Below are 15,111 nucleotides of genomic sequence, written 5' to 3'. Positions count from 1 at the left end.
CCCTACCCAGGAGAAGTATATGATAAATAACTATATCCATTCCAAATTCCCACGTCTAAAAACAAGTGGATGAATTGATTATTGTTTTTTTTACGTGACTTTGTGAGTCCGTGCAGATGCGCGACAGCATGGGTAAAAAGCTAGTATGCAATAAACCACAATCATCATGACTTTATTGTCAAGCTTAAATAAACGGCTCCACGTCGGTGTCTATTTCTAGTTATTTTTTTATTTCTTATTACGAAATTATGCTTTTATAAATATCGGAGAGGTAGACAGCCAAGAATTACTTCTCAGCATTTGATGAATTAAGAGCTCAATGACTTCCAAAAGAAAACCACACAATTTCAGCGCTTCTTCGTTGATTTGTTGCTTATTGGAATTTTTTCACGAATAGCAATAATGAAAAAAAAAAACTCGTTTATTGCAGGAGACATGGGAATGCAAGGACGAAACAAAGAGAAAAAAATTATGTTATGAGAGAAAGTCTCTATAGACAAGTTGATCTTTAGTTGTATTAAACAAAGTGAGATCGACAATTTTTATTGGTTTGACCATATTACTATAGAAAAAGATGAATGAGTAAATCTGTACAAATATCAATAAAGATGAAATAAAACTGAAAACGCTTGAATATTTACTATATACTAATTCTCAACGCCACTGTTCATCGGCTTATGAACAGTACCGACTGGAGCCGAGCCGGTAATGGACGAAAAGACCATTTTGCCCCTGCATGCTGTGTCTTGCTTCAACACCTGGGGTGCTGCTCGGTGCATGCTGTTTCTTGCTACAACACCTGGGGTGATGCTCAGTGCTGTCGTGTCTATGGTACTTCACTCCACCGAAAAGATGAATGAGTAAATCTGTACAAATATCAATAAAGATGAAATAAAACTGAAAACGCTTGAATATTATCTTTGAATTGAAACAATACTTGGCTTCCTATATGAAGGTACGTGGCTTCCATAGTTCTACCTCTTTAATTACATCTCTATAGATCGTACAAAAAATGAATTAGCAACACATCAGATTTTGTAGTATATATATGTATCAGCTAGATTGCTTCCTGAGAAAACATGCACTATACTTTTGTAGAATTCCATTGATATAAGGTCTTGAACAGAGAAAAAAAATGAATATATCTTCTTCTTTTTTTTGAAATGAAAAAAAAAAAAAAAGAATATATCTATCTATACTATTATTAAGAGAAGAGAGCTTGCTCTCCAAAATTAAAATTTTGGACCAATTTAACCTTTATTTATTATAAAACTATGAATTATAATGAATCAATAGGGATAATATGGTAAATTGTATAATAGAAAACAAAAGAATAAAAAAAAAACAGAAAATGTGGTAGTTGTACTATAAATTTCTCCACTATCTTTAACTTCTCTCCACACACATAGTGGGTGGACCTTGCTAATAAAGGATGAAGAAATTGAAGATAGTGTGTTCCCACTAGGAGAATTTTTGTGTAGTTATCTATTTGAAATTTCAATAGTGATACTTAAAAAGGGATGAATCACAAGTACATATTATCTATTGAAAAAGTGCAATTCCATTTATTTAGTTCTCAAGTAATAAACATTACATAAAAGATTATCAGCAACTACAAATCTCGCAACATATTGCCGCAATGGCTAGTTTTTTCTGTTTTGGACCATCCATGTGAACGCTTATATTGAAGCTTGGATATACTATCTTTTTTTATTTTTAGGAAAAAAAAAATCTAATATAATAAAACTAAAAGGTACAAAAGCTTTAGTGAATCACATTTGGGAAAATCATTCATTATAACCAAATACATAAGTTAACCTTCCTTAGCAATCTAGTATTTGGAAAATTTGACGCTTCAAAGCTTCTGACTCAAATCCCTAGAATTCGACAACCATCATCTTTGAAATACCCAAAATCCTTAAAAACAATGTAATTGATAAATTTTATGACAAACAGATTCATTAATAGAGATGCAAGATACCCTCAAAGTTAATTTTCTATTTGGAGACTTCTCTTGATTAAAGTGTACGATTTTAGTGAAGATTTATTGGGAGAGAAAAATTGTTTTCTGCTCACCGATAACAGAAGATTTTGAAAAGTAAAGAGAACATAGGAGAATGTTTGTTCCTCCAATTGCTGAACACGAGAGAACGTACACCTGCTATTAGGTTTTCTATGTACTTTGTTACTCTTTTGTCCTTTTTTTACTAAATCTGTTTGATTATAATATATAGAGTTTTAATAAATCTGGGCATTATGTGTAATTCAACAATTTAACCATCCCTTCCCACAATTTTGCTTAATTATTAAAATAAAAATGCTGTCAGTGTATGATTGGTTGAGAGATATCTGTTGGTGTACCCTCCCACACATAATCAACTCTTCATCTTGGTAGCCCAAAGCCCACGCAACTCGTCTCATTTTCAGTTTTTTCAATTTTCACAGCCGCGCTTGAGTCTCGATCCTCTCTCGCTCTGACGCTCTCTATCCCCTCCGCCGTCTCAGGCTTCTCTCCGCTCACTCTCTCTCAGGCTTCTCAGCATTCGGGTATAAATTTTACGGTTTGTGGTTTGCCGTCTCTGATTGTTAGAGTTTCGATTGCTTGGGCATTCGATTTTTGTTTGCCATCTCTGATTGTTTGGGCTTTCGATTTGCTGTGTGTTAATGGATTTGTGGTTTACAGTTGCTTTGTTTGCTAATTTGCGTTGTTTTTGCTTTGTTTGCAGTGTTCTAACCAGAAGTGTTATCGAAATGCACACCATTATTGTTTGGAACCTGCATTCCGGAATTGACAACAAGGCACTGGAAAAGGAATTTGAAAAATATGGCCCTATTCGAAGGTAAGAGATTCCCATTCTTTGGACTAGTTCAATTTAGGGTTTTATTACTAATATTGATTTGTCCAGTGCAAGGGTTTTTGTTCCGAGTATACCGGGAGAGATGAACAGAGGAGTGGTGGAGTTTCAAACTACCAGTGCTGCTGCAAGTGCAATTTGTGAAATGAATAGTTTGTCTTCTTGAATTCTTGAATCTGTCCCCGTAAAATTGTGCCATTGCGACTTTTTTCGTTTTTTAATTTCAAATTCTATTTTTGGTGCAGGGAAAAATGGATGGATTGTTGAGTATGCTAAAGAAGGAGCTTGCTGGTGGTTAAGGTGAGTGTTGAATTCTGGAAATGTTAATGTACATGTTCATATTTTGTTTTGATGAGGATTTGAATGTCTTATAATTAGGGCTTTTATAAAGCTATATTTAGGGCTCTTAGAAGGTTACAGAGTCTATGGTTTTAGTCATGTGCTTAGGGCTCTTATAAAGCTATATTTAGGGCTCTTAGAATGTCTTATAATTAGGGCTTTTCAGGCTTGTTCATTTCACTTTCTCCCATTTGACTGCTTGTATATTTCCTTTTGGCCATTTGCTTAGTTGTAGAGATCAACTTAACATATATCCGTCAAATTCTTTTGAAATTTTAGTGCATCATGGTATGGCAAGCAATCTTTGATATAACAATTGTGATATAATGGTGTTAAGTGCAGTGGTTCCAGTTAGTTTTATAGCTTCTAAATGAAGTGGGTATGGTAGTGAAGTCTTTACCATCTAAAATAATCAGTAACCCTTTTAGACATTCTGCAATCTAAAGAATTGACTTTTATTTTTACTTTATCAGTAGTATTCAGAGTACTAATAACTACAACATACTTAATAGCTGTTTAATTATATTGAATTTCTCATCAGTCCCGCCGTACAGCCTTCTGGACTGACGCCTTCCTCCGGTCAGACCATCCCCAGCCCCAAGCTCAATCTGGAGGACGTTAATGCCCAATTGTTGAAGATTATGGGTCACTGGACAGAAGATCCGGTCTTGCCTGTAACTTCTGTGAAAGCTCAGACCAAGTTAACGATTGTTGAACAACCTTCTCACTCCTGGTTAACGAATGCTATTGCACCAAGACAAGCCAACTTAAACCCTCCACCTCCACAGACCAGCACAAGCAACATTGTCTCACAACCGTTTCACTCCAGCTCAAGGAATGCTATTGCACCAGGACAGGCCAAATCAAACCCTCCACCTTCACAGACCAGCACAAGCAACATTGCTGCACCACCTGCTCCACCTACGAAAAAGAGAAAATGAACACTTGTTTTCTTTGGTGTTAACTACTAATCTCTGCAAATTTTGAGCATTTCGTTGTTAAAATTAAATTGCTTCTCTTTCACAACTTTGTCAAGACAAATTATAAGTCCATCGACTTCTTATCTGATTTGCTTTTATACTGCCATTTTCCAGTGTCTTGTATAACTACTGGCTTTGGGTTGCTGGATTGACAAACTCTTGCAGTTTCAGTCTTTTATATTTGTCTCTTTCTGCTTCTTTGCTCACTTGTACTTGTATAGATGACTGTTTTGTCTGTCTCCGAACCTCAAGCACATGAATGGCTGAAACGGTGTGTGCATAAACACATACACCACATAAGAGACTACTTCTGTCATAACTTTTTGATTATCTAGGTGAAGAATCTAAGCTTACTTTAGAGAACTTTAGAATAGTTGAAACTTCCTTTACTTCGTAGGAGGCTCCATAGAACCTCACATGCTTTCTGTATATGCTAGCTTCAGAAGCTTTGTCTAGATAGCTGTGGTGTTAAATTTGGAGGAATCTATGAGAGACTTCGATGGTACACATGAGAAAAATGATTTAGGTTGACTGGATCTATACTGAAAAGTTTATTCTATAGTCTCAGGAGAACTGAATTCACTTCTTGAAAGGTTCAACTGAAGGGTGTAGGCGCCTTGGTGATCCTTGAGGGATGCTACAGCTAAGGGGAGGATGATTAGTTTACAGGGCAGACACATTCTTCTTTCTTATTAGGCTAACAAAATGTAGTGGTTCGTGCAGGGCCCTAGTTTATGATATCTTGCTATTACGTTTAAAGGTTATGCTGAAAAAAAGTACATGATAAATCACATCTAAGTTTACAATTCAATTCGTCTAGACCCCTTTCTGATATCTTATTTTTATAATATTAGATTATTAGAAATGAATCTCATTTACTAGTTCCTGTCTAAAGTCTTCTGCAACCATATTCTAAAATTTACTGTTTTGTTCTATTGAAATGATTATGTTCTGTATTTATGCCGAGCTAAAATTGGTGGTAAAGGGTTGAGTGCATAACCAAGTGAAGTCAAGGCTTTGTTTCAGCTTAGTGAATTGAATGTTGTGTTTGGACCTGTGCTCAGTCAATCTTAATAACACTGTTTTTTTCTTCTTTTTTTTGGTTGAAGTAATACTCGTCTGTTGCCCTGTTGGTAGAGAAACATTAGGCTTGTACTTCGTGCTTAAATTACCTTAATAAACTATAGAAAGATAATAGTTTACACAGTAGTGCTAGTATTCAGTAACTATAACATAGCAACAGTACCAAGTATGACTCGTTTTTGTGAGGATTGAGATGCTTGAGGCCTTTAGGGCTGCTAACCTTAAGTTGATACATTTGAGTGTTTGACATTTGATCATGAATAGGACTTGGGCAGATATGATTTTTTTTTTTTTGATGCGATATGATACATGCTTGGATTTTGTGGCAAATGGTCATTCATGTTATAAGAGTCTACTTTGTCACCAGTAGACCAAATGTATATTTTCAGAATGTTAAATGGGTGGTTTCAACTTTCAAGTGTGTCTATTCATGGCTACTCGGACATGGATAGGTAAATACCTTACATGACACAGCAGGGGAAGTACACGTACGACTTGTTAGTCACGTGATGAAGGTAAGAATGCTGACTCCGTTAGAACCAGATTTTAAATCTAAACAAGAATCATCGACCACCGACTGCCTTCAATGAAAAATCATCAGACATCTTATCCGACCTACACACTTTGGGAGCTAAAAATCTTTGCGCCGAGGAGCTACTCCGGTCATCCGAGTCCGCGCAGCCCAATACTTGCCGGCTTGCCAAGTCCTCAACTTGATGGACACCCGGCACTAGACACCACCTCTGTTCAGAGTCGACGTTGACTGTAAATACAAAAGGACCAATGGATGGCATGGATGGCTGACCCACATATGGACGGTTCATATTGCATAAAAGTTGAATGCTTACACTGCCGTGATAGAAGATTTTTCGGACCATTTAGGCCATCTTAGCCTCTTAGGGCATCTCCAACAATGGAGTCAAAAGCCAAGGTCATATGCAAAATTTGACTCTCCTAGTGTCATCACTATTCATTCAATTTTTGCATCTCCAACCATCTTTAGTCAAAAGCTAAAGTCATTTAATAAATTAATCATTTTAGAGAATTAATTAACTACAATATGAATTTATATATCATACATAATTATATTATATAATATATCGTCATTATAGAATTTGTTAAAGTTACTGTTCCAAAGGGCAAAAAACATTTTTCTGATTTTTTGGAAAATTTTCTTTTATTTTTTCAATTTTTTTTGGTTTAAAACACATTTACTTTATTATTAGCCGTTGATTTTAATCCATATAATTTTTTGAACCGTCAGATTAGATATTCCCACAAAATATATTTATTTTTTTATTTTTAGAATCAATTAATCTCAGCCTTTCATTTTAAATAGAATTAATCAAGCTTCAATCTACACCGTTGATTTCATGACCGTTGGAGCTTGCAACGGCTTCTGTCGCAGGCGGGGCCCGCTGTCGGCCACTTTTCTCTGCGTGTGTAAGGCGCGTTTCTTCAACTCTGATCGTTATATTGTCTTTTTGCGAGAGTAAGGAAGTCAGACTCCCTCAAGTGCGTTGCTTGTGGCATCTAATTAAAATCCCATGTGTGGCTGGGACCCACATCTCTTTCACTCCTTAGGTACATTTTCTATTCTGCTTTAAGAGACATATTCGCATAAAAAGCTTGCTTTTTTAGGTACATTAGGTCAGAATAAGAGTTGGCTGAGAATTATGATATAAATTCAATAATTAAATATTTTTGGTTCTATTCAAGAGCACCAATGCAAATATGTTCTTTTGTCTTAGACTTTTGTTATCGAATTTCTATCAAACATTATAATGTTGATTTTTTTGGATCAGTTAGTTATTTGATTATTTAATATGTAATTAATATATGATGTGGTTTAATTTAAGGAAAGAATAAAACATGTTACTAATAAAATTTAGGAAAAAATAAATAAATTTAAGCATTAGTAAACTTTTATTAATTTTTTTTTTAACCCACCCTATCTTAAAATCCTAGCTCCGCCAATAAGAAGAAAGGAGACCAGAATAAAGTTTATAGGTTAAAGAAAGCTCTGTATGGACTAAAACAAGCTCCGCGGGCTTGATATAGTCTTATAGAGTCCTACTTTGCAAAAGAAGGCTTCGAGAAGTGTCCCTACAAACACACTCTGTTCATTAAAACAAAGGAAAGAGGTAAAATGTTAATTGTATGTCTCTATGTTGATGACTTAATTTTTACGGGCAATGATGAGCATATGTTTATTCAGTTAAGAAGTCAATGATGCAAGAATTTGACATGACAGACCATGAAAAAATTAGATATTTCCTTGGTATTGAAGTGATGCAAGGATCAGAGGGTATTTTTATCTGTCAAAAGAAATATGTGCAGGAGGTGTTGGAAAGATTCAATATGGACAAGTGCAATTCAGTCCACAACCCAATGGTTCCTGGTTCCAAGCTTGTGAAAGATGAAAATGGAGTGAGGTTAGATAATACTCTTTATAAGCAGATAGTAGGAAGTTTGGTGTACTTGACTGCCACTCGTCTTGATATTATGTTTGTGGTGAGTCTCATTAGTAGATACATGGATCGTCCTACTGAACTTCGTCTACAGGCAGCTAAGAGGGTGTCGAGGTATTTGAAAGGAACTTTTGATTTGGGGATATTTTACAAGAAAGGAGGAGATGAAGAGTTGATTGCCTATACAGACAGTGACTATGCTGGGGACCTCAACGACAGGAAGAGCACTTCAGGCTATTTGTTCGTGTTAAGCTAAGAATCAGTTTCTTGGTCATCAAAGAAGCAACCAATAATAGTCACTTTGTCCACTACAGAATCTGAATTTGTTGCTGCAGCTTCATGTGCTTGTCAAGCAATTTGGTTAAGAAGAATGTTGAAGGGTCTTACTCTTGCTCAAAATAATGGCACAATATATAGTCTATTGTGATAACAGTTTGGCGATTAAGCTGTCAAAGAATCCAGTACTGCATGGTCAGAGCCATGAATTTAGATTTTCTGGGGCACAAAAAAAAATAAATTTAAATGTAATTTCTATCTATTACAATGGTAATTGCCCTCGATGAAATTTTATATTTTGAAATCCTTACATGATAGTCTCATTATCTATGCTAGTAAAAATGTTTTTCTCAATATATGAAATCAAGCAATCATCAGGAAACTCGTGAGCTCTAGGTTGACAATGACCTTTTTGAAGATAATATCTGCGTACTTCATTTTGAACATTAGGATGATAAGTTGAAATTAGAGGACGATTTCCATGATTAGAATGATATTTTTCATTAATTTCGGGACAATGCTTCTCTAAATTACTATCATTCTTCTTTGTTTTTTTTTTTTTGCGGGAGATGAATCTAATGAGGTATTTATACCCAACGACTCCTCTGCATCAGGATTTTCTTTTCTTTTAAAGTATCTTAATATATTTGAATGATCAAAAGAAGTTACTACAACAATACTCTTCACAAGAGAATTGATTGAGAATTGTCAAGTGACTATATATATATATATATATGTTATTGATGTAACAGAATAATTTTTTTTAATCCTTTTTCTATTAGACTTAAAAATTTATAAATAATGAGAAAATAAAAATCATTAATTGTAATCAATTTTATTGTTGATGTCAAAAAAATTAAGAAAAGAAAAATATCATATAAATCAAACGTGGGAGCCCACGTTTTCTTCCTCAAACAATCCCAACAAAGAAAACAAAAAAACTTATCAAAAAAAAAAAAAAAAAAACAAAGAAGAGCACGTCACGTGCTCTCTGAAGGTGAAAAAAATAATATAAAAATATATATTAAAAACCGGATATTAATATAATACTAATACTATATATATATATATTAACTTTTTAGTGAAAATGTGAGTGGGGCACGGAACCCACTGGGCCCCTTCCTCCCTCCGCCTCACTTGGCTGGCAAACACAAACAAAAAGGCTTGTGAACTAATGATCCTTCATTCTCTATTTTATTCATTCATTCATGTTCATCTACTTTGTCCTTTTTCTTTTCTCATTTTCCTGGTAATTTGAAATACTGGTAATTATTATTGCTTAGCTGTAAAGCTGAAATTTTCCCTAAACGTTGATTTCTTCCACTTCTCGTATTTCCTAGCGCGGGTAGTCATCTTTCCTATTTTGTGCAAGATTCTGAAGACTAGACTCTGGAGGCGTGCTTGGCAATTTAAGATAATTAAGATGACAACAACTTTTTTCGTTTGCAATGAAAAAAACGATTCGTGAGCCATGAAAGTTTTCTTTTATGAATTTATTTTTTGAACAGAAAAAATTCGAACAGCATATATTTTGATCAAGAAAAAAAAAAAAAAAAACCTAGATCGATGGATTGCTGCAAGCCTGCAACTGAAAACATAATTAAAAATAGAATTTAAGGCCAAAATTAAGCACCTTCAAGAACATAACTGATATTCAGAATTAATTAATTAAAGCATATACTATAATAGTTTGATCTGATCGATCCACCAGTACGTACTCAAGGATCCAATAATAAAAACCAGACACACCAGTACGTAGTACCCTAAGAAGATGAAGATGAAGTCAACTAAACCCTACCAAATTCATGAGACCGAGCCTAGCTTGAAGAAGAACTAGAGCCAGTACCCAATCAACAGCAGAATGCAAATAGTGATGCCGTTCACCAATAATATGTGGCCTATGTTTTACAAACCACTAACGTGATATGTGGCTAAGACCAAATCAAAACTAGACAACTATCCTAAACATGCATTTGGGATTATTCAAACAGACTTATTCAACTAACATTTCAACATTTCCTCCCTTAAACTGATTGCTGACATATGGATTTGAGCAAACTCCCATTAGGCTTCGCATCTTTACAAACATATCAAGCTTCAAAGGTTTTGTCATTATGTCTGCCACCTGCTCATCAGCATGACAATGAACCGTCTTTACAACTCCATCCTTTGTCAGCTCTCGAAGAAAATGAAAATGGACATCTATATGCTTGCTGCGAGTGAAGTGAGAAAGCCTCACTCTACTACTTACAGAGACAGCTAGCTCAAAGCCTCAAACGTAGTACGTATCATTTTTCTAGTTGACATATGCAATATCCAACTATACACAATGCTTAAAGTAAACTTGGGACCTAAAAAGTTATAATTTACGACAAATAAGTTAATTGTGTTTAACAATTTAACGACACAACATATCAAATAGAAATAAAATGTTTTTCAAACTTAAGATGTCTTTTATTTATAGTCCATGTCATGTAAGGACTTAAGCGGTTTCATCAACTCTTGAATTTAATAGTCAACATATTCGAGCAAGAGAAAATTGGAGCAAGGGAAACGTTATGTAGACTTAAAATATATAAATTAGTAAATTGGCAGCTCATTGTCAGGTTTGTGCTTAAATGCGTACCATGCAATATACAATTTTTAATTGTTGTGGGTAAGACCGTTTTGTTCTTTTGTTTGTTTATTGTCATCATTTGGATTTTGAGTGCTTTCCTCATCAACTAGGTCTTCACTTATTCAATTACTAATCCTAGCTAGCACCCGAATATTTAAGCCTCGTTTAGTTCGCGCAAAGGAAAGTAGTTCTTTTGTTTTTCTCATGAAAAGGGAAATGAAAATTTCTAAAGAACTTTTCATTCCAATGTTTGGTAATGTAAGAAAAATTATCCAAAAAATTGTTAAAAAGTATGTAATTAATATATTAAAATAATGTGTTGTGAGTAATAAATACAAGGAAAGAAGGGGGAAAATGATTCCTTTAGAGCAACTCCAACAGGTTCTCTATAATTTTGTATTATAGGATAGCAAAAGTCAAAGTTTTAAGCAATTTTTCACGTCCAACTCCAACAAAATTCATATTTTACAGCAATCTCTAAAATCTTCATAATTCTTCCTTAAATTTTAGAGATTGCTGTAAATTTAAGGAATTTTGTTTTCTCTTTCCTCACTATCTCTAAAATGGGGATAGTTATAGGGAATCTGTTGGAACAAAAGAGGTTAATTATATTTTTCCCTAAAATAGAGAAAGATTAAAATATAGGGAAGCTGTTGGAGTTGCTCGAGTATGGAAGAAACTATTTTCCCCCTATTTTCCTTTGCTTCAGAAAAATATTTCATTTCCTTTTGAATCCCAAACACAGGAAATGAATAACTTTTCTTTTCTGATATTTACTTTATGCGAATCAAATGAGGCTTTAGAATTATGCATACATTATTATATTTCCTAAACTAAAGTTACGCATTAGATGGCCAAAAGATCCACACAAAAAACCCTTAGATGACCCAAAGTTTGTCTGGTTATAATCGAAAGGTACTTCCGTACTTGCACATGGCATATTTGAACCCTCTCTCTCTCTCTCTCACACACACACACACACAGCACCAATACAAATAGTAAACCTATTTAATTTTCACAACTCCACCTTCTTTACTCTCCTCCCCTGCCTTCTACCTTCAAACCCTAGAAATAACTCACTTTTAAAATGCAATTGCCTCTCTCCCACAACCCTACAAAACCCCTCAAAATCAGATTGAGCTCAAACCCATCTCCACCATGGTCTCCCATATAATCATATATGTGGTGTGCCAACATGAGGTCCCTCGTAGAATCATATAAATGTGCAATATCTACCCTATCTTCTTTTCTTTTTAGTAGAAATAGAAAGATTTCTGGAGACATTTTATCAATTACATTACCTCTATTGTTAAGATATCAATTAAATTGACGAAGTGGTGTTAGCTCAGTGGTTAGAGCACCCACTACTTAAGATCAATGTCATGGGTTCGAGTCACCATAGAGATAGGAGTGAAATCCTTTATTATAGTAAAAATAATAATAATAATAATAAATATCAATTAAATTTTCCTTCTTACCTCCCACTTGGTTTACTTAGAAATGAGAGAGTCTGAAGATTTATCTAAATTTAAGGTTTTTTTCCCCCTTCCTTTTAAAGAACAAAGTGAGAAAACACTTGAATAGAGTGAGAATATAATGAATTTGCAGTAATGAGAAACAAAATTTGAGGGAAGAAAAAACATGATGTAGTGTGTATCGAGTGACATCTTGTTCTCATTTCTTTGTAAATTAAATCTCATTCATTTGCTAAGCTAGACTAACAACTCATGGAGGAGACCGTGTTGATTTAATATGAGGTTTCCTCAGCAGCATCTTCTCTTAATATTAATTCAACCACATGGATCCATAAATTAGGTAGTTTAGTACAATAGTAATATTGTAGTATAGGACTGAGCTAATCTAGAAGGACTTGGCTGTATATGCAACACTGAATAAGTTGGGGGTCGTCTTGGATACCTTAATGTATGTCATACTTTTAATTTTTTATTTTTAATAAATTAATGAAGTAGAAATCTCCCGCTTAAATTTTGACATGCGTCATTTTTAAAAATAAAATTTACTATATTAACAACACATTATTCCTTAATATGTAATATTCAGAATATCAATATGTAATCACTTATTGTCATAATAGTGAAATATTATTAGTACTTAACAATAACAATCTTCGTGAAAAAACCCTAGCTTTCTCTCTTTCCCATAGCCGTCCAGGTCTCCTCCTCTTCTTCTAGTGTCGCTCGTCCGACGGCGGCCCAGTGTCAGTGTCGACCTTGGTTGCGTTGATGCTATAGAGCTGCTGCCGGACGAGTGGTGTTTTGGCTTGCCTTCGGGCTTGGGATGGGTTTGCTTGGAGGCGGATCAATGGTGGTGGTCAGTCTGTGGTCTGGTCTCACTGCAACGCTTGAGGCGGTATGGTCATGATCGGTTTCATGGGTTGGCACTAGGCGGCGTGGGATGGTCTCACCAGACGGCAGCGGCTGTGTGTTGGCGTAGGGTGGTCACCACACGACGGTGGCTGTGTTTGGTACCATGGAGGCGGCAGATCGGGGTGCGGTTTTTGGGAGGATTGTTGCGGCAAGCCCTCTGGAGATGGTGTTGAGGTTCATCTGGCTCTGATGGTGATTTGGTATGTGAGACGGCGGTGGCGGTCGTTGGGTCTAATGATGCTGCACAGCGCAGCAGGGCTGGGCTGGGCCAGATTTTGGTTTGCGTTTGGGCTGGGCCATTCTTGGGCTTTTGGGCTGCTGCTCTTAATTAGTGTTGCTTGTTTTTTATTTGTCAATAAACCCCTTGTTCTACAGGGGATTGTTATAGTGGGCTTCGGCCCGGTCTAGGCTTTTTTAGTTCTTGAGTCTTTAGTTAGGTGACAAACCTCGATCTTTTTTAGCTCGATGAAGCTCCTCTAGGAGCCTTTGTAGAAGTACTTGGTTTCAACGTACCACAATTGCGTGCTCGGCGTTTGGAGTCAGGTAGAATAGATTGCCTACTGTTTGAGCCCAACACCTACGAGGAGAGGTGTTTTTGCTAGCATAGACTACCCTGCGCTATCAATGTATATACAGAGTAGTCTTTTGTACTATTCTAACCCATGATTCAGGGTCATATTAATGCTATGAACTCTTTATATAAAAAAAAAAAATATGTAATATTCAGAAACATGTAACAAATATTGTCAAAATAATAAATTGCATCTAGTAGAACTAAATTACGACTTGTGTGGTTTTATTGTGGTTATTGTAATTGAGTGGTCAAATATGTAAATATTATAGTTGGACAACTTTTAACAAATGGAGAACATTGATTATCAAATGGAGAACCTTCTTATAATACTAAGTACTGACATATTTTTTGGTCTAATATTAATTTTACCCTGTTCACAACACAAATGTTGTTGGAATTGTAAAATTGTTGACAATATTGTAAATGATGTAGTTTTTTAAGTAATTACTACAAACAGAACAAACGTTAACGCTTTCACATCAATTGTTGGGGGCTGTGGTAAAATGTGTAGTCACTGTAGTAATCATTTCATTAATGATAAAAACATAAAGATTTACCACTTTGATAACAAATTTGTTGTCACACTTGTTAAATTGTCTACAAACTAGTACATTAGTGTAGGTGGAGTAATTACTATAAATAGAACAAAAATGACAGCTTTTACATCAATTAACGTGAATTGTCGTAAAATATACATGGTTATTGAAGTAATCATTTCATTAATGATAAAAACATAAATATTTACCACTCTAACAACAAATTTGTTGTCACTGTTGTTAAATTGTCCATAAATTAGTACATAGGTTGTAGGTAGAGTAATTACTACAATTAGAACAAAAATTATCTTTTTTACATCAAATGTGGTAAATTATGTCGACTGAAAGTAAGTACGACTTCGACGATGGAAATCGCACAATATATTACTTTAATTACGCAAGGGAGAACTTATTACACCAATGAGGACATACGTGGTTTTTGTCAAAATATAATGAAACACCTATATGATAACACATTGTGGTAACATTTGTAAACTAGTTTAAAAAGCAATAATAACAAGTTGTATGTGAAGTAGTTACTACATCTAAAACAAAGATTACTTATTTTTACATTAATTGTTGTGGTTGTCGCAAAATGCATGTAAAAAGAACTATATTTGGTTAAGGAAAAAGAACTACATTAATTACTAATGATATAATTAATTAGTAATAAAAACTATTTAACTAATATTCATTCCATGAGCTTAGGTTAGAAGATTTTTGTTTTTAATAAGGAAAAAAACGTAATTGTCAATTGTGTAATTGTCAATCTATAATCAAGTGTAATTGCGTACCTCACAGAAGAAAGCTACAACCAAGTTTTTTTTGGATAATAGCTACACCTAAGTTCTGACTACGCATTCAATATATATATCTACCCTGCATTGGTTGTTTTACTTGTTTAAGACTCAAAGGCATGAGCCATTTTGGGGATGTTTGCCATGTGGTTTAGTCTTCACTCATTTGCAGTACGGGTTCATTCATTATTGGCAC

The 15,111-nt window shown here is 34.8% G+C and overlaps 1 protein-coding gene across 1 annotated transcript; it reads left to right on the top strand.

The window, feature by feature from the left end:
- Nucleotides 1-2,429: 2,429 nt before the first annotated feature.
- Nucleotides 2,430-4,314, top strand: LOC133728579 (uncharacterized). Its single transcript, XM_062155991.1, has 5 exons — nt 2,430-2,547; nt 2,727-2,840; nt 2,907-3,007; nt 3,101-3,155; nt 3,736-4,314. Exons 2-5 carry the CDS (start codon nt 2,752-2,754, stop codon nt 4,133-4,135), a joined length of 645 nt encoding a protein of 214 aa, XP_062011975.1. The 5' UTR covers nt 2,430-2,547; nt 2,727-2,751; the 3' UTR covers nt 4,136-4,314.
- Nucleotides 4,315-15,111: the final 10,797 nt, after the last annotated feature.

This window comes from Rosa rugosa, chromosome 2, assembly GCF_958449725.1.
Source record: "Rosa rugosa chromosome 2, drRosRugo1.1, whole genome shotgun sequence".
NCBI classification, from domain to species: domain Eukaryota; kingdom Viridiplantae; phylum Streptophyta; class Magnoliopsida; order Rosales; family Rosaceae; genus Rosa; species Rosa rugosa.
This window is presented reverse-complemented; position numbering and strand designations above follow the sequence as displayed.